Source organism: Populus alba, chromosome 12 (genome assembly GCF_005239225.2).
Source record: "Populus alba chromosome 12, ASM523922v2, whole genome shotgun sequence".
NCBI lineage: Eukaryota > Viridiplantae > Streptophyta > Magnoliopsida > Malpighiales > Salicaceae > Populus > Populus alba.
In genome coordinates this window covers 13,390,543-13,408,522 of record NC_133295.1, presented here as the reverse complement: position 1 = coordinate 13,408,522, position 17,980 = coordinate 13,390,543, and the positions used below count along the sequence as shown (strand labels likewise).

At 35.8% G+C, this 17,980-nt stretch overlaps 2 protein-coding genes across 4 annotated transcripts; one reads left to right on the top strand and one right to left on the bottom strand.

Moving 5' to 3' along the window:
• The first annotated feature begins 2,966 nt into the window (after positions 1 to 2,966).
• LOC118031176 (protein argonaute 2) lies at positions 2,967 to 9,390 on the top strand. Its single transcript, XM_035035509.2, has 3 exons — positions 2,967 to 4,102; positions 5,680 to 6,847; positions 7,540 to 9,390. The coding sequence occupies exons 1-3, from the start codon at positions 3,163 to 3,165 to the stop codon at positions 8,987 to 8,989; spliced, it is 3,558 nt and encodes a 1,185-aa protein (XP_034891400.1). The 5' UTR covers positions 2,967 to 3,162; the 3' UTR covers positions 8,990 to 9,390.
• Positions 9,391 to 11,508: 2,118 nt separating this feature from the next.
• On the bottom strand, positions 11,509 to 15,723 carry LOC118031180 (uncharacterized). 3 transcript variants are annotated; one of them, XM_035035517.2, is made up of 7 exons: positions 14,611 to 15,723; positions 14,372 to 14,513; positions 13,282 to 14,255; positions 13,043 to 13,193; positions 12,687 to 12,929; positions 12,177 to 12,474; positions 11,509 to 11,920 (listed from the first exon to the last, which is right to left on the bottom strand). In XM_035035517.2, the coding sequence occupies exons 1-7, from the start codon at positions 15,636 to 15,638 to the stop codon at positions 11,856 to 11,858; spliced, it is 2,901 nt and encodes a 966-aa protein (XP_034891408.1). In that variant the 5' UTR covers positions 15,639 to 15,723; the 3' UTR covers positions 11,509 to 11,855. The 3 variants fall into 3 exon arrangements, with proteins under 3 accessions (XP_034891408.1, XP_034891409.1, XP_034891410.1); XM_035035518.2 differs by having other exon boundaries at positions 13,043 to 13,190; positions 14,611 to 15,722; XM_035035519.2 differs by having other exon boundaries at positions 14,372 to 14,510; positions 14,611 to 15,722.
• Between the last annotated feature and the right edge of the window lie 2,257 nt (positions 15,724 to 17,980).

Genomic DNA, 17,980 nt, shown 5'->3' with positions numbered 1-17,980 from the left:
ATTAATTTGTTATTTAAACTTATTACAAAAAATAAGATAAGGTTGAATTTGTAATTAACATTATTAATTTACAAGTTGAAAAAATTATTTAAAGTTGTTGTTAAGTGTTTTTTAAAAAGTTTTTTTGTTTAAAAATATATTAAAATAATAAAAAAATATTTTATAAAATCTTGACATTAATATATCAAAACCATTAATTTAATAGTTTTTAAAAATAAAAATATTTAAAAACAGAAATAGAATGCGTACGGAAGACACAACTGACCAATATATATATATAGAAAAGGGAAACCCCGTTTATTGATAATATTTGTGTAAAATTACATGAGTTGCTCCGTCCCTCCCTCCCACGCTTTCCTTAAAACCGGTCTCCACGTGGCCCACAATTCCTAGTTTCCACCGAACCTTCTGGATTGTCCATTTCTTGACATTTCTCTTAGATTAAAAAAAAAAAAAAAAACATTTTGCATGGCCTCTCTCTGATAAGCAAGTAAACCGCCTAACAATTTAAGAAAAGTTATATTAAAAAATGGAAATTGATTGAATTACTACTTTACCCTACCTTTGAATCCACTCTTGCTTGAACAAAATGAAGAATATTGAATTTTCTTTTCTTTTTTTAAAATTTTATTATGTCTTATTCTTCTTGCATTCCTTCTATCCAAAAGAAACAAACAAGAAAAAAATCAATTGTTAATTAAATCTCGTTGAATACCAAGAAAGAACTCGTATTTTCGATTCTTCTATTTTTTAAAAATTTATTTCTCCATGCACGATAAGTAATTGTTGGATTTATCCTACTAAAAAAAGATTTCAAGCTTTATTTAAAAAATTCACAGTATTCAATTAATAATAAAATCTGAAGACATTAGAAAAATATCATTTAACGCAGATAAAAAAATCAAGTCAATAATCAAACTTTAAATCTACGTTACCGTTTAATATTATGTAAAACTCTTTTTTTTTTACTCATGTAAGTCTTTTATTTAAATCAATAAAAAAAATTGTTTGATAAAGAGATTTTCATTAAAATAACTTAGAAGCAATAACACATTATTAAAAATAAAAAACTAAAAAAGTGATAAATCCATGTTTATTTAGACACAATGTACTGTAAATACAATAAATTTATCATTTTATCCTTGTGTGTAACGATGAGTGATAGGAATCATCTTTACAACGAGATCATTTTAGTTGAAATTGATGGAGAATATGATATAAGTTTTTTTTACACAATTAAATTATGTTGATGTTCTAAAAAGATAAAATTTGTTTGCTATAAATAAGTATTCATGCCTATTTGTTTTATTATGTATAGTTATGTTATCATACTATCTTGGAATTAGAAAAGAAAAATTAGCTCACAGTAGAGTTTTTTTTTTTTTGTCCTTTTTATTTTTATAGGTGTAATTAAAAACCCAACTTACCCTTTGAGCTTATTTTCTCAAGCCTAATATCAAAAGGTATTTTAGTTATTTCATAATTGGTCATTTTTTTTTGGGGTGGGGCAAGGGCATTCTGGTTTTTAAAAAATAAAAAAAATTGACACGTGCCAAGCATGCATCAATGTGTCAAGCGCTTCGCCATCTCTGAATGGCACATGCAACTAATTTCAGCGGTAAAAAATTCTTTTATAGGGTTGCTCCAGCTTCGTCTCGACATATTTTCCATGGATATGTGATGCTTGCAACAATAAGAACTTTGTTTTGTCACCGGTGATCATTTTTTTTTTTTCTTTTCCTTGTTTTTTCTCGGTATTTGCACCCTACCACCTCATTTTTAAACGCCCCCCTAAACTTTTATTTCTTTTTTATTTAATATTTGTTCCTTTGGTTATATTTTTTTGAAATAATTAATTGAATTATATTTTTATTTCAATTTCATCTTATTTAATTTTTTATTTTTTCAAATTTTATTTTTATTTTTATTGCTATTTTTAAATCTAAGATAGTTTTTATAGTTGCATTTTTTGAGATTCCACCCTCCTTAAATTTTTGTTTTCTAATAAATCTTATCATCATTCTTTTATTTGTTTTTTTTTTTGCTTTGTGGAAATTTGAAAATTGACATTTTTTTTTTTACATGATTTAGTTCTTCAATATTTAATTGATTTGAATTTAAGCTTCCTAGTTAACCTCATGTTTAAGATTTCATGGTTACAAGCTTTGGAAAATTAAGCCGGTTTCACGAGGTTTGCCTAAGATTTTTTTTTTTTATAATAATTTTTTTTTCAATTTCATCCTATAATATTTATTTAATTGGAAATTGAGCTTTTTTTTTTTAATGCTTTCTATGACCTTGGTTTTATTATGTTTTTTTTAATGAAGTCACATCAACTCCTTTTACTTGTTATTCTTTGTTAAACTTATTTTTTAAATAAATTTTATTCTTTAATAAAATAAAATTGATTTATTTAATATAAATAAATGCTCACTTTATTTTATTTTATTTAACTTTTTTTTTCAAATAGTTGCTCCAGCGACCCATGTAACTTCTCATGTCATCATCCAAAGTTTTGCAATTAGGTTTGAATTATCTCATAAAGGTTTTTTGTTTTTTTGTGATGAGTAATGTCTCCAATAGATTAATGATGAGTTTCCAACAATTATTTTTTATTGCAAGTTATTGATGACTTATTTATTTTTATTGATTATTGTCAAATATTTTTTTATAGTTTGTATGTTATTATTGTATATAATTTAAATCAAATTATGAGAGTTAATAACTTGAGTATCAAGTTTTTCTAACTTCTTTTAAAATATTATCTTCATCCAAACATTTCTTTTATGCGCTAAAAAATAATAATGACATAACACGGTCACCGACCTAGTTTTATTTTAAGAATATATACGTTTTTTTGCTGTTAATAAAAAAAGTATTAAATTATTAAAAAGAAAGTTAAGGATATTTTGGGGTTTTTACACCTCCCACCTGCTAAGTGCTTTCCTCCCGATCCCAAGTTCTAAACCGAAAGCTAACATTTTATTTATAAGAACCAAACTCACCAAAAGCACAATTTTTTCTTCACTAAATTAGTGTAAGAATTCTTCATCACTAAGAAATTTGCAACTTTCTTGCATTGTACCGAGAAATCTCATTTGGTTTTTTACTGTTTGCTGAGTTAACACCCGGTTTATTACCAAGTTACTCCCGATTTGTCCAATGGAGAGAGGAGAATATAGAGGTGCGGGAAGAGGTGGTCATGGTGGTAGGAACAGTGGTGGTAGAAGAGGAAGAGATGGTGGTCGTAGTGGTGGGTATGATGGGGGTCGTGGTGGCACAGACGGTGGTCGTGGAGGGTATGGCGGGGGTCGTGGTGGCACAGACGGTGGTCGTGGAGGGTATGGCGGGGGTCGTGGTGGCACAGACGGTGGTCGCGGAGGCACAGGCGGGGGTCGTGGAGGGTATGGCGGGGGTCGTGGTGGCACAGACGGTGGTCGTGGAGGGCATGAAGAGGGTCGTGGGGGCACAGACGGTGGTCGTGGAGGGTATGATGGGGGTCGTGGTGGCTATCCACGTCAGCATTGGAGACCAAACAATCAAGGTGGTGGCGGCACACCTGGTCAAAGTGTTGGTGGAGTGTGGGCAGGAAGGGGTGGGCATGGTGGTGGTGGTGGTACACCTGGTCAAAGTCTTGGTGGTGGTGGTGGTACGCCTGGTCAAAGTCTTGGTGGTGGTGGTGGTACGCCTGGTCAAAGTGTTGGTGGAGTGTGGGCAACAAGGGGAGGGCATGGTGGTGGTGGTGGTACACCTGGTCAAAGTTTTGGTGGTGGTGCGCCTGGTCAAAGTGGTGGTGGAGTGTGGGCTACAAGGGGTGGGCATAGTAGTGGTGGTGGTGGTGGTATGCCTGGTCAAAGTGTTGGGGGAGTGTGGGCTACAAAGGGTGGCAGTGGCGGTGGTGTTGGGGCACAATCAGAGCGGCATGGAGGTGGTCCACCCAATCAAAGTAGTGAAACGGGGCCTAAAAGGGGTTGTGAAGTTGGTCGTCGCGGCGTTGAAGAAAGAGGTAGGGATCTGGTGTCAGAAACTAAGGGAGGAAAGGGACCCTCAAGGGATGGCAATGTGGGTCCATCTAGAAATTCTAATGATGATCTTGTCCCAAGTAAGTTTTTTTTTTTGTTTGTCAATTATATTGCTATTTGTGTGTTGGTTTGGTCGCTGATGGTTTGCAGGAAATATGAAACGGTTGCGATTTTTATTTGTGCGGTTTGGTGAAATAATATGTCGTTTTGGTTCAAGTGTGAAACTTTTTGTTGAATTTTTTGAAGTTGGAGAAAAAGAAGGGATTTTGGTTTCTGGGTTTTAATTTTTTCTGTTGTTCTGAATATATTTAGTGTTGGAAGAGTTACAGTTCAGACTGAATTTATAGCTTGTGTTTCTCGGTTTCTGAGTTCTGTGGCTTTGTGTTAGTAGTTTATTTAATGAACTTTGTGTGAATTGCTTCTGAAATAGGAGTAATATTCATGACTTGTCTGTATTTTGGTCACAGTACTTGGGTCTTTTGTACTTTGTTGTTAATTACCAAACTGGAATGACGCCTTTCAAGTGGAAGTGCATTAATCATTAACTAATTATTTTGCTCTCTTTTTTTTACGTGTTCGTGTTGGGGGGAAGAAAAGGGGGGGGGGGTGGTGTTCTTATCTTGGTTGCTGGATAAATTACTCTCTTCCTTTCTAGGAACCGCCTCAAACTTAGTGAAATTTTGATAGGTTGGCGAGTGATCAACAAGCCACTATACTTGACGAGAAATGTAATCGTTGACAACCTAATCATGGCTTCTAAATATGTTTTGAGGACCATGGTGCAGCTTTAGGCACACCAGAATTATAACTTAAATAACCTAACTAGCTGATACAAGCATGTTTCCCAAATTTGGAACTTTAAAGGGGTCATTTCTAAATGTAATTAATTTTGTTTTCATCTTCTTATTTATTAACCATTCCTATTTTAAAATTGGGAAAAAAGAAATCAGATGGCATAATCAAGGTTATTTACTTGCCATATCCCCATCCAGGGCTTTATGCTCTGTAGTCGGCCATTGAGTTTTGCCTAGTTGTGCCCTTTTGTTTTGGTTGGTGCTATTTAACTCACTTATGCAAGACAGTTAGTATGTCCTAAGTAGCGAAGTTTTTCCTGTTACTTGGTCAACTTCATTCCAAGTAGTGGTGCTCTGTATTTTGTGGATCTGTCATTTTGATTTTGATTTTTTTTCTTAAATTGTTTAAAAATGAGGATAAATCTCCTTGATAGTGTGTTCATGGCTACGATTAGAGGTTTTTGCATCTTTTTGCTGTCCTAGTGTTGCTTTAAACAACATGGATTTAGAACTCAGTGGATGTTGTTATGCTTGAAGTTCATAGTTCATCTAAGTCCAGATTGTTATTATCTGTAGCTTGCTACAATGTGGCAATGAAATCATGATAGTTATTTTATGCGCACTTCCAATGTTTGTCTTCATTAACAATTTGGCACATCAAGAAAGTTATTGATAGTATCTTCTTTGTATTGTCTTTTAAATCTTGATGAATATGAATTCAGGGCAACTGCCAATAGAACAACTATATGCTGAATATCCTTGTCAATTCCACTAGTCCATAATTTTTAATAGAAGCAAATGGATACTTTTGAAGTTATAACAAGTTGGAAACCTTAATGAAATAAGCTCTCTTTTCTTTGCAGCTCCTAACATGCCAAAAGGTTTGGCTTCTTCCTCTTTGGACAATGCTAATAGGGTTAGTCCGGTTCAACGACCAGATACAGGTGGCCAACTGGCGGTCCGAACCCCCAGGCTTCTTGTTAATCACTTTCCTGTTAAGTTCAGTCCTAAGAGTATCATAAGGCATTATGATGTTGATATCAAACAAGAAGTGCCTCCCAAGCATGGTCGGCCTGGGAAAATTTCAAAGTCCATTTTAACAATGATCAGGGATAAGTTATTTACTGATGATCCCTCGCAGTTTCCTTTAGGTAAGACTGCCTATGACAGGGAGAAGAACATTTTCAGTGCAGTTCCCTTGCCCACAGGAACATTTAGAGTGGAGGTCTCTGAGGCAGAAGATGCGAAACCACGTTCTTACCTGTTTACCATAAAGCTTGTGAATGAACTTCAGCTGCGCAAGCTGAAGGATTACTTGGATGGGACACTTCGTTCAGTACCTCGTGACATACTGCAAGGGATGGATGTGGTGGTGAAAGAGCACCCAGCTAGGACGATGATCTCTGTTGGTCGTGGCTTCCATTCTGTTAGAGCTCACCAAGATAACCTTGGGTATGGAATCATAGCATCTAAAGGTTGTCAACATAGCCTCAAGCCGACCTCCCAGGGCGCAGTTATATGCTTGGATTATTCTGTTCTGTCATTTCACGAGCCAGTTTCTGTGATAGATTTCTTGACAAAACATATTTCTGGGTTTAATTTAAATAATTTTAGAAGATGTAGGAGAGGTGTGGAAATTGCATTGAAAGGACTCAAAGTTAGAGTGACTCACCGTGTCACCAAGCAAAAATATGTTATTGTTGGGTTGACGAGAGATGACACACGAGATATTACATTTTCTCAAGAAGATCCAGATGGCAAGGCTTCACAGAATGTTAGGCTTGTTGATTATTTCAGGCAAAAATATGGCAGAGATATAGTGCATCAAGATATCCCTTGCCTAGAAATGAAAAGCAACATGAGAAACTATGTACCGATGGAGTACTGTGTCTTGGTTGAAGGGCAAGTATTTCCAAAAGAGCATCTGCAGAAAGACGAAGCCCAGATGTTGAAGGACATCTCACTAGCCACGGCCAAGGATAGACAGAAAACAATATGCAGTATGGTACGGGATGGAGATGGACCTTTAGGGTATGTATTTGCAACATGTTGCCTTTTCATTTCAATACATGATTGGAGGTTGTATTTTTACTTACAGATGTTCTATTTGCTTCACTTAGAACAATAAAAATAGAGATGGTTTTCTGATTGGCTGTCACGTTGCATTATGCTTATAAATTTTTCATCCTTGATGTGTTTACCCATTATATATTTAATTAAATGGCATGAGTGCATTTGATTAAACTGCTTAGAGCAAAGTTTTTTTATTGTACTTCACAAAAACTTCATTTCTCTGCTGCAAATTTTCTGAGCAACCAGGATTATTTGCCATCATGGGCAATGTCATTGATTCATCCTAGTCCTTTATGCTCTGTGTATTTATGGATTTTGGCCTAGTATGGCGTGGCATACTGGTGAGTTCAGGTGCTGCTCAAACTAGTGTGTGGTTTATAGCATGTGCAGCTTGAATAGATGGTGGTTGTTGATGGAGGAGCATACAATGCATATCTGAGCATCTCAGAATGACCACTTTTCTGTCATAAAATTTCAAGTTACTGAATTTTATATTTCTGCATGGTATGCTTGCATCATCTTACATGAAAAAATCTTGTAAAATTCATAGAAGCAAGTGGATATCTCTCTATGTTAAGTTACTTGTGATATGATATTCTTGGTTAAAATTGTGGATTAGTTTATCATGTTTTTTATTATTTTATTTGCAGTGGAGAGATTATCCGAAATTTTGGAATGGAAGTCAGCATGGATATGACCCTGGTGGTAGGTCGTGTGATCGGGCCGCCTGAATTGAAGGTAGGTGCTCCAAATGGAAGGGTGATGAAAATACCTGTTGACGAGAAGTGTCAATGGAATCTTGTTAGAAAAGGAGTGGTGGAAGGGAAACCAATTGAGCGATGGGCTGTTCTTGACTTCAGCTCTGATGATTATCGATATCGATTAAATGCTGACAATTTCATCCCAAAGCTTATTGCTCGGTTCCTGAAACTGGGGATTCACATGGAAGAGCCTCTCTTTTATGAACCTGCTAGCATGCGGTTGTTCTCTAATGTTGATACGCTTCATGAACTCCTTGAAAGTGTCAATGACCGGGCTCGCAAAATCTCTGGAGGCCAGTTACAGTTTCTTCTCTGTGTCATGTCAAAGAAGGATTCTGGTTACAAGTATCTCAAATGGATTTCTGAAACCAAAGTTGGTATTGTGACACAATGCTGCCTGTCTACTTCTGCGAATAAAGTAAATGATCAGTACCTTGCCAATATTGGTCTCAAGATTAATGCTAAGCTTGGAGGAAGCAATGCAGAGCTCAGCGACAGACTTCCATACTTTGGGGATGAAAACCACGTCATGTTTATCGGGGCTGATGTCAACCATCCTGCTGCTCGAAACACAACAAGTCCATCCATTGCTGCTGTTGTTGGTACTACAAATTGGCCAGCTGCAAATCGCTATGCAGCTCGAGTTCGTCCTCAGGACCATCGCTGTGAGAAGATTCTGAATTTTGGTGATATGTGTTTGGAGCTTGTTGAATTTTATTTTCGGCTCAATAAAGCAAAACCTGAGAAGATTGTGATATTCCGTGATGGGGTCAGTGAGGGCCAGTTTGATATGGTTCTCAATGACGAGTTAATGGACATCAAGAGGGCGTTCAGGTCAATCATGTACACCCCAACCATCACACTCATTGTTGCCCAGAAGCGGCACCAGACTCGTCTTTTTCTTGAGGACGGGGGGCGTATAGGCAATGTGTCTCCGGGCACAGTTGTGGACACAAAAATTGTCCATCCTTTCGAGTTTGATTTTTACCTCTGCAGCCACTACGGAAGCCTTGGGACAAGCAAGCCCACACATTACCATGTTCTATGGGATGAGCATGGCCTCAGTTCTGACCAGTTGCAGAAGCTCATATATGACATGTGCTTTACATTTGCTCGTTGCACAAAACCTGTGTCGTTAGTTCCACCAGTGTACTATGCTGACCTTGTTGCTTATAGAGGAAGGCTCTACCATGAGGCATTAATGGAAGGGCAGTCTCCATCTTCTGTATCATCTTCATCATCTTCAAGGACTTTATCATCTCTGTCACTGGGAGCTTCGTTGGAAGAGAGGTTCTGTATGCTGCATGCAGACCTGGAAAACATCATGTATTTTGTTTGAAAATCTATTGGCCAGTCTCCATCACTTCAGGCAGTGAAAGAGATTGCCTGTGAAAATCTTTCGGCAAGTTCCCATCTATTCTGGCAGTGAAGGAGATCACCACCTCATCTCTTTTTGAAATGATGTTACGCAAACTCGCTCCTTTTCTAAGCAAATAAAAAATTAGTGAAGGAGTTTGTGCGTGAATCTAACTAGTCACAAATTCTTCTGTATCTACCATGGTTGCAGACCATGGGAATCGGAGGAATGGCATGTCTTTTAGGTTTGTTTTCTGTTTGGATGGCTGTTTTCTTTGTGTTTCTTGGTTTCTATTACTAAGCCTCGTGTGTTTTAAAACGTCGTTATGCCGGTTGACATTGTTGGTTTTGAATTTAAAACTATGTTTCTTTTGATGTTGTTAATATGGCTTGTGATTCATCATTTGTATCTTATCAGCTATCCCTCCTGTTAGTCCTAATGTGATTTGCCCTGCTATCTATTTATTGACCCTTCAAAATGCTTGTGCAAGTCAACATCAAGAATAATACATTCGTTTTATTAGCAGCTTTTTATCATTTTCAAAGGATTCTTGCACTTTCACCAATAATGAGTGGGGATTTTTCATTTTGAAGTTGAAAGCAAAGGCCACGAGCTCATGGCTCTATCGAAATCTCGGAGTCCTGTCTCTCAGAATCTTTAGGTTAAGCTGTAGCAAAGATTTCGAATTGTCTTGGATATTCACATGATATTTTGTGAATTTTTTACTTGTGTACCGAGGGGATGATGGTTATGATCCAAACAAAAAAAACCTCTTGTGATTCCGAGTAGGTTTGGATTCGAAGCCTGAAGTTTTTTTTGTTTTCTCAGCCTCGTCTTCCACTGTACATTCAAGTTAATCTCCCCCAATGATTCCAACAAAGCAAAAGAATCCAGATCAAGCAGAATCTTTGAAATCTGACGCGTCCAGTAGGGTATAGAAAGATGACATGCATAACATAGAAACTGCAAGTAATTTGTCTAATTATTTATTTCCTACAAATGAATTCCATTTAATTTAATCACAGCTACATCCTTGTTTATTCACATGTGGCGAAGGACCAACATACGATCACAAGAAAAGACAAAGCAAGAATGAACAAATAGTTTTCTGCATCTGGTTGAGATAAATTCTTTTTAAGATTCAAAGAATAACAATTGTTATTGTTATTAAACTGAATTTACCTATTTTTATTTTTTGTCTAATTCATGTTTTAAATCACCTAGCTTGGGAGTTGACTCTACATAATCAAGTTGATATTATAAATAAAAAAAAATCAATATGAATAACGATAAAAATATTATGATTTTTAAAAAAAATTAAAATAATATTTTTTTTATATTGAGACAATAATATAATGAATTGAAATTTGTGACTTAACTTGACTTGGATCATGAATTTCAATTAAAAAATATTTTTTTAATTATTTTTTTATTTAATCATATGATAGTAAAATAGACGTTTGTAAAAATTAAATATTAAAATATTTATTTGAAACTATAATATTTTTATAGAAGAAAAAAATTGAAAAATAATCCATTTAAAATCAATAATATATTAAAAAATAAAATTGAATGAAAACAAATTTTAAAATAATTTTTTTTCTCTTAAAACTGAGATGCTTTACTGTTAATACAAATAACACTGTGATCTTCAGTTCTTGTAGTCGAGAGAAGAATAGTGAAACTATTACAAGTGTATAAAAACCTACCCGCATACGCTGTCAAAAAAATCAGAAGATGATGATTTTGACTCCCTAAACCTCTAATTTTCCAAAGTGGATGCAGAGTACACTCGTTGTAAGAAAATCCAATGACAGTAGCGGACCACAAGTGTTCCAGTTACGATGATGATTTTTTTTTTTTTTTTTATATTGTCATTGAATTTATTCTATTTTATTAGATTTCTTTTAAGATTTCTGGAAGCATGAGTTTCTCTTGATTCTATGGTTCAGATTAATGTGGAATATTGTATTTTCGTTCTATAAGGTACTAATTAGGGCATGGAGTCATTCATGTGGAACAGGGACCATTGCTTTGCATATTCTGCAAGTGATGGGGGGACCCCAAGAACACGAAGAAGACTGTCTACATAAAATTTGATGGGAAATGCTTTCTTTCTGTTAATTGCAGCTCATGCTGCAATTTTTTGTGTTTGGAATTATATGCTCTCTTTTCACTAAAGGGCAGTGCCAGGCCAGGCCAGAACCCTAAAATTTGTTGTTTTTAGGTGATATCAGTAGATTCACTGAACATGGGCATCGCATAGTTGAGAAAGACTCCTGCATAAATTTGAATTGTAAATCTGTACCCTGGCACAGATGAATGGTGGAGTGACAGGCCAGGTTTGGCCAAATGGAGATAATTGTAATCAGCAATGGCACTGTAGGTGGTGGCCATTGCATGTGTCCGAGCGGTGGGGTGAGTTGGAAAGCTGCAGAGATAATGTTCTTGACAGACAACGTGAAATTCCGAGCCATGTCCTTTCAGGCTATTGAGGTGGATACAGAAGAATATTATCTCATCAATCTATAGCTGTTGTTGTGATTGGAGAAATCCACTTCAATACATGCCTTCTCTTACAAAATCAATGCCAGTGAAGAGAAAGAACTTGCACTGGAACCATTACTATGCAGTAGAAATGCCTTCAGAAACAAAGAACATGACTAAAAGTAGGAAGGCAAAAAGATTAACATGTATCAAACTCCTCTGGAGGAACAAGAATTCTGACCTACAACTTGGCGATGATGATCGCGCAATAGGAATTCAGGTTGTCAGTGTTTTGGTTGCATTTCTTGATTCCTGTGATTGCTTGTGTTGATTGAAAAGATAGGCTGATAAGATATCCTTGTCATAAAGGATTTCGAAGAGGATCTATCAACTCTTTATTCAATGTTGAAAGCATAGAGAGAGATTCTGTCAACAGAAAATTAAAGGTTTAAGGAGAGAAACAACCTTCTGATCAGATATGACAGGTTCGTACACATTGCAGACATGTTAGAACTAGAATGATTCTTTTAAGCTCAGCTTTAGTTGGCATAAAGTCCATGTTTCCTTGATAGGTTTTGAGGCAATTTGTGACCAAGTTGCCTGCTCTCTTTGCAAGAAAACAGAAAGTAAAGACCCTTTAAAAAGCTTTCCACACAAAATTCATCGATCAAGAACACTGTACCTGAATTTTTTATGAGATGTTGCTGTGAAAAAGATGGATTCATTCTTCCATTAAGAGCTCTGTCATAATGTGGTGATTCTGTAAGCCGCGGAGTTATTGTTAAGTATGAATTTTCATTTCTGACTGGAAGCAGGATTCTTCTCATCCATGCAACAGTGAAGAGGCTTGATTGTACTAAAATCGGGATGCCATTGGCAATGGAATTGGAAAGGGCAGACAAAAACCTCTTTCCGCCACTGTTGAGCAAAACTACTGCTACTTTCCTTTGCCAATCTTCCATTGCATCTTCCTCTTCATTCTAGTTTGACCATTAAAAATGCACAAGCAATCATTACACATGAGTGTTGGAACTTTGTTATATCAGCAAACTGTTGCTTCCTCATTTGTTAGACTAATGTTACAAAATAAAAATTGCAGCACCAGAGAGACCTCTCCTACCGTGTGCTTCAGAATGAAATCTTTTCTAAAAGTGAATTCATTTTGCTGGTACGAAGCTATATTAAAGCTTACCAAGTTCCCATCAACTATCTCCTTGCGTTGAAATGATCCCCGTAATCTCTCGTGGAAACCTGCTTGTCGTAAAAGCCATTCTTCTGCTAATACCTCTCCAGAGTATGAAAAGCAGCCTCCCAACATCAAGAGAGCTTTCGCCGATTGTTCTTGAACCTTGGTGCTACAATTATGACACTCTAAAGATTCTGTGATTGCCTCAACTGCTTCTTCCCTATATAAATTGGACTGCGAAAGATCTCCCTGCAACATCACTTCTATTTATTGTTCAAGATTTTGAAACCAAACTGTTATAAAATAGCATTTTGATTTCGGCGCCAAATATGGACCTTTGGCTTACTTAAAAATGTACTTACCATAAGATCAAGCTGTAAGAGAACTGCTGCAACCAGCGGACGTTCTTCAGGTGAAGCTCTCTGGAGATAGACTAGAAAGATGTGCATGGTGTTCAAGCCACCCCATCCATTACCGAGTCCAGTTAAGAATTTGATGATCCACGTTCGTCTGCTATCATTTCCTCAGATTAATCAGAATACAAAATGAATAGTAAACTTACCAAAAATGTTTTACTGAAGAGAAACTGGAAAATTCATACCTACTCAGGCACAGTAGATCGGCTAGTAAAGTGAACACAAATCCTTTAAATTTCTTCTGAATTCCGAGAACAATGAGCTGAAGGAGAGAATCTTTGTTCAAATTCTCAGCTAGGTAGTTCCGAGAGCTCCCATTAGCTCCAATGCAACATGACATGAGTGTAGCAGCATGATTTCTCTCAATAATGTCTCCTATTTCAAAGGTCCTCACCAAGAAGCTCAATCCTCCCAGGGCAACAACTTGACTAGCATTCTCTAAGTTCCTAACTTCATCAAAACCTGTTAGAAGTTGGCCTAAGAAGTACATTGCTGCCTTTTCAGGCATGCACCGTACGGTGAATAGGGTCTGCAGCTGGCCTCCAAACTCTAAAACTCGTAGGACTAGTCCTACCCACTCTATAGATATCATCTGTTTTGCCTTCGGCTTCAATAGGTAAAGCAGAACCGCAACTTTAAGAAACAAACTGTTACTTTTTAAGAGTTTCATGAAGATCTTGAGCTGTGGATCAGAGTTCAGTACTATTAACCTCTTTGCTTCATTTCTTACTACGAGCTCTGCGATAATAGATATCGCCAGCTCTAGAACTTCGTCATCAGTAGAAGCAAACAAGACCTCAAGCAATCCTTCAATCACAGGTGCTTTGGATAAAGCACCTTCAATTACATTACTGCCAATGGAGTCCAACCAGGCTTTGGCAGTGATACGGATTGCAGTTTCACACTCAGTCAGACTATCTGAGGAGCAAATAGTGCTAATGGCTCTACTTAGATCAATAGGAGGAAGATGGGTTGTCTCTTCATTCCTGATTGAATTACTCTTGACTATGATGTTGCCATTCCCTAGGCATTCTGATGACACACTTTGACATGAAAAAAGCCTAAAGAGTTCTGATTTCAGCGGCTCATGCCATATATCATGATTCGAAATAACATAATTTTTACTTGATGGCCTTCGAGTAGTCCTCGTCTTATTATTCTGTAAAAACGAGAAGTCTGTTGATTATATTCTCCAATTAAGCAGTAGATTTTGTTAGAAATAGGCAAGTGAAAAAAGTAGCAGAGTTTTGAGAATAGGGACAAAGGGATACTTACAGTAGCATAACTGCAATCTTTGTATTCATCTATGCACACTTTATCTTCCTCTGTGCTCCATGTATCCATTGAAGCTCTATTTCGAGAATCGAAGTCCTTCGATTGGCGCTCTAGCGTGGGGTTAAACACAGCTCGGTATCTGCTGAGATTAAAACAAAAATCATGAAGCAAATAACATAACTGTAAAGACCTTTTCTCTAATTTTGAAAAATACTTGGAAATGATAATCAATTACTTACAAGTTTGTGTTGATGGAGGAACGCGAGTTATAAGAATCTGATGATCTCCTCATTGATGTTGCATAACTTGGTCTGGATGGCAAAGGGACAGCAGGAACAGAAGGAGCTTTACCCCCAACCTTGAGCCACTCGTTATAGTACAGAGCAAACTGGATGGTTCCCATATCCATCTGGTCATTATAGACCTTGCTCAATGCTTTCATCCGTCTTTCCTTCTCAACATGCTGGGAGTCCGAGAGAGCCTCAAGCTCCTCATGGTACCAAACCTTAAGATGAAGTAGATGGGGAAGAAGGAAATGCTCCCAAAGATCAGGAAGCAAGTGAGTCCTTGCTAGAAATGGCGAATCGCAGAAAACATAAAGTAGATGCCTAGCAGATATCATGTTATTCTTCTCCAGCTTGTAAACAATTGACAAGTACAATTGAGCACAAGCTGAGAGATGTGAATTGGGTACACCACAAGTTGAACCCTTCCTTGATTTCTTAGAATTCAATGAAGCAACAATGTTCAAAAGCTGAATTGAATTTTTCAACGACTCCATCTTCACTTCCTTCCTCGTTGCTTTCTCTTCAACCAACTTCTCAATGCTTTCCATTCCCACTTCCATATTCACAAAATTACCATCATCCGAACCCTTGCTTCTTCTCACCAAGCAAGAGTTGCACTTCTCTCTAATCATCTCCCTAAAACTCACATCTTTTATGTACCTGCCTATATAACCACTAAGTATAGATACCACTGCTCTAATAGCTATTACATCAATTGCAGGTTCCTCTCCCTTCAACAAGGACTTAGACTGCAACCTCTCCGTATCCGAACTCACTCTCCTCGACGAAAATATCGACGACCCTTTTCGCGTGGAACCCGTATCGTTCTTTTGCTTAGGAGAGTTGAACCTCTTTTGGTCGTGGCATATATGTTTTGGCAATATTACAGACTCTTCTGGTCTAGTTAATCTGTCTCTACTTCTCAAGAACTTTCTGTGCTCAAATCCTTCCTCGGAGAGCATTTGATGTAAGGAAGCCATTTCTTCGAGTTTGGTTTGGGAGCAAAGAATTAAGTACCAAAAGGTTCATTGACGTTCTTTCACGATCAAGAGTAGATAACAAAGTACAGCTATTGAAGCAAGAAAGTGGTGAAGAAAGAGACACCAATGAGGACAAACACCACTTGCGGGTGATTTTCTTTAGGTAGACCGGCCGGTTCAAATTAGTTACATCCGTTAAAACTCCCGCCAATAAAACCCTACAATTTTACATAAAAAACGTTAAAAAGAAGATGCAAGTTAGATAATGGACCAATCAAAAACATTTTTTGGAACTCGAAGCATGTGAAATGCCTAGCTTGAACAGGACCCACCATGACCAAAACACAACAAGTCATTCAAAGGAATCTACTAGTTGTAAAACACATCAACAGAAGTTGCAGAAATCACCAAGTTCAATGCAGAGAAGCAGAGGAGAAAAACATGATATTGCATGGTGCTGATTATCAGAGGCTTTTCAGCGTCCAATTCAAGATTTTGTCTTTTGGGGCCAGGGGGTCAAAGGGCTGAGTGCAAACGGTAAAAAGTACCAATCTTGAAAAATAAAATAATTAGATCAGAATTGTATTTTGAAGAAGATAAAAGAAAATAACAATCATGATTGTTATTCAAGCAAAGAAAAGAGAAGGGTTCAAAAGAAAAAAAGGAGAAGAGAGACTCAAAAGAAAGGAGAGAACACAATATTTTGTTAAGATTGTTGAGATCTTCCTTTTGTCTTTAGCTAATGATAACTCAAATTTAAACTTCGAAACTTACGTACTTTGATTTGTCTGTTTTGTATTAAGTTTTAGATTAGTTTCTTTTCTTTTGTATTAGGGAGGAATCTGGCTATTTTTCATGTATTATTATTATATCATAATATAAATTATATTTTAAAATTTTATTTAATAAATTAAACTATTAGGTTGGAATAATTATTTAATATAATATAAGAGCGATTCTGAGTTAAAATCTCATTGTTTTTATTTATTTTATAAAACTTAAGTATAAAGTAATGTAAATCATGTATAAGTTTCAAACTCAAATAACTTTTATTTAAGAGTGTGTGTTAAAAAATAATATAAATTATATCTTAAAACTTTACCTAAAAGCTTAAAATTATAAATTGAGATAATTTTTCAATAATTACAACTTAAAATTAATCTTTTATTAGATCTGTGAGGTTTAAGTTTATTTTCCCCCAATAATATTTTTATCATTTTACAGTACATTAATGAAAAAATCTTTTTTACCCTCAACAACCAAGCCAATTGTTTTTTGTTCAAGAGGTAAAATTGTAATTTCAGTATTACAATCCAAAGTGGATTTGAGTAGTAAAAGACATTGTTATTACCCTCTTGCCCTTTCAATTTATTTTGTTATAGAGGATTTATTTTAGGTCTTCCCAATCTACTAGCCGGCCATGAAACATCCATGATATAACTTGTTAACTTTAATGAATCATGTATTCATATTTTTTTTTATTTTAAAAATATAAAAATTCATTATAAAAACTATTTCAAAAACAAATTTATTTTATATTATCATTTTTATCTCTCTTTAACTAAATATATTTTTGTCTCTTCTATATCCATCCGTGTAGACACTAACAAAGATAACCTCAACAATAATCATATTAATTTAATTATAAACTCAAACAATTGTGTTCTATGCAAAGTTGGCAAAGACATTTTTCAAGTGGATTTGATATTTAAGGTTGTGAAGCTGACAACGAAGGTTTTAGATTATCCCAGAGGGAGGGAGGGGGAGAGAGAGAGAGAAATGGGTTGATTTCACATTCAAAGATTGTGATATATTAGAGTAGAAGAAGGCAAATGTTAGGTCTTATGTGGAAGAAAAAATGGTGGTGTGATATTGACCCATCAACTTTTTCTTAGAAAAGAAATGCATTTCACGGGTCGTTGGATATTATCGACGATAAAATATGGGTCCATGTTGATTTCTAGTTGCAACTTGTTTTAGGCTATTTGTAGATTATATAATCCTCAAAACTTTGGTTGGAATGGTAATTGTTATTATTCTCAATGGTCCATGTTGGAAAGAAATTATTTTCAAACAATTAATGAAACATGGCCTAAAAATAACTCATTAAAACAATAAAATAAAATCTTAATGTATTATTTTTATGATAATTCAGTTTATATTTCGATTAAGATTAAATTATCTTATTGAAAAAAATAGATAAAAAAAGAAAAAATAATAGCATAAATATTAAACCCGGACTGGTCAGATAGGTAGATCCAATAACTCACCGACTCAAAACTGATTTAGATCAAGTTTCAAATTAAATCAAGTAGGAGTTAGGCCCTGTTTGTTTTTTGCGT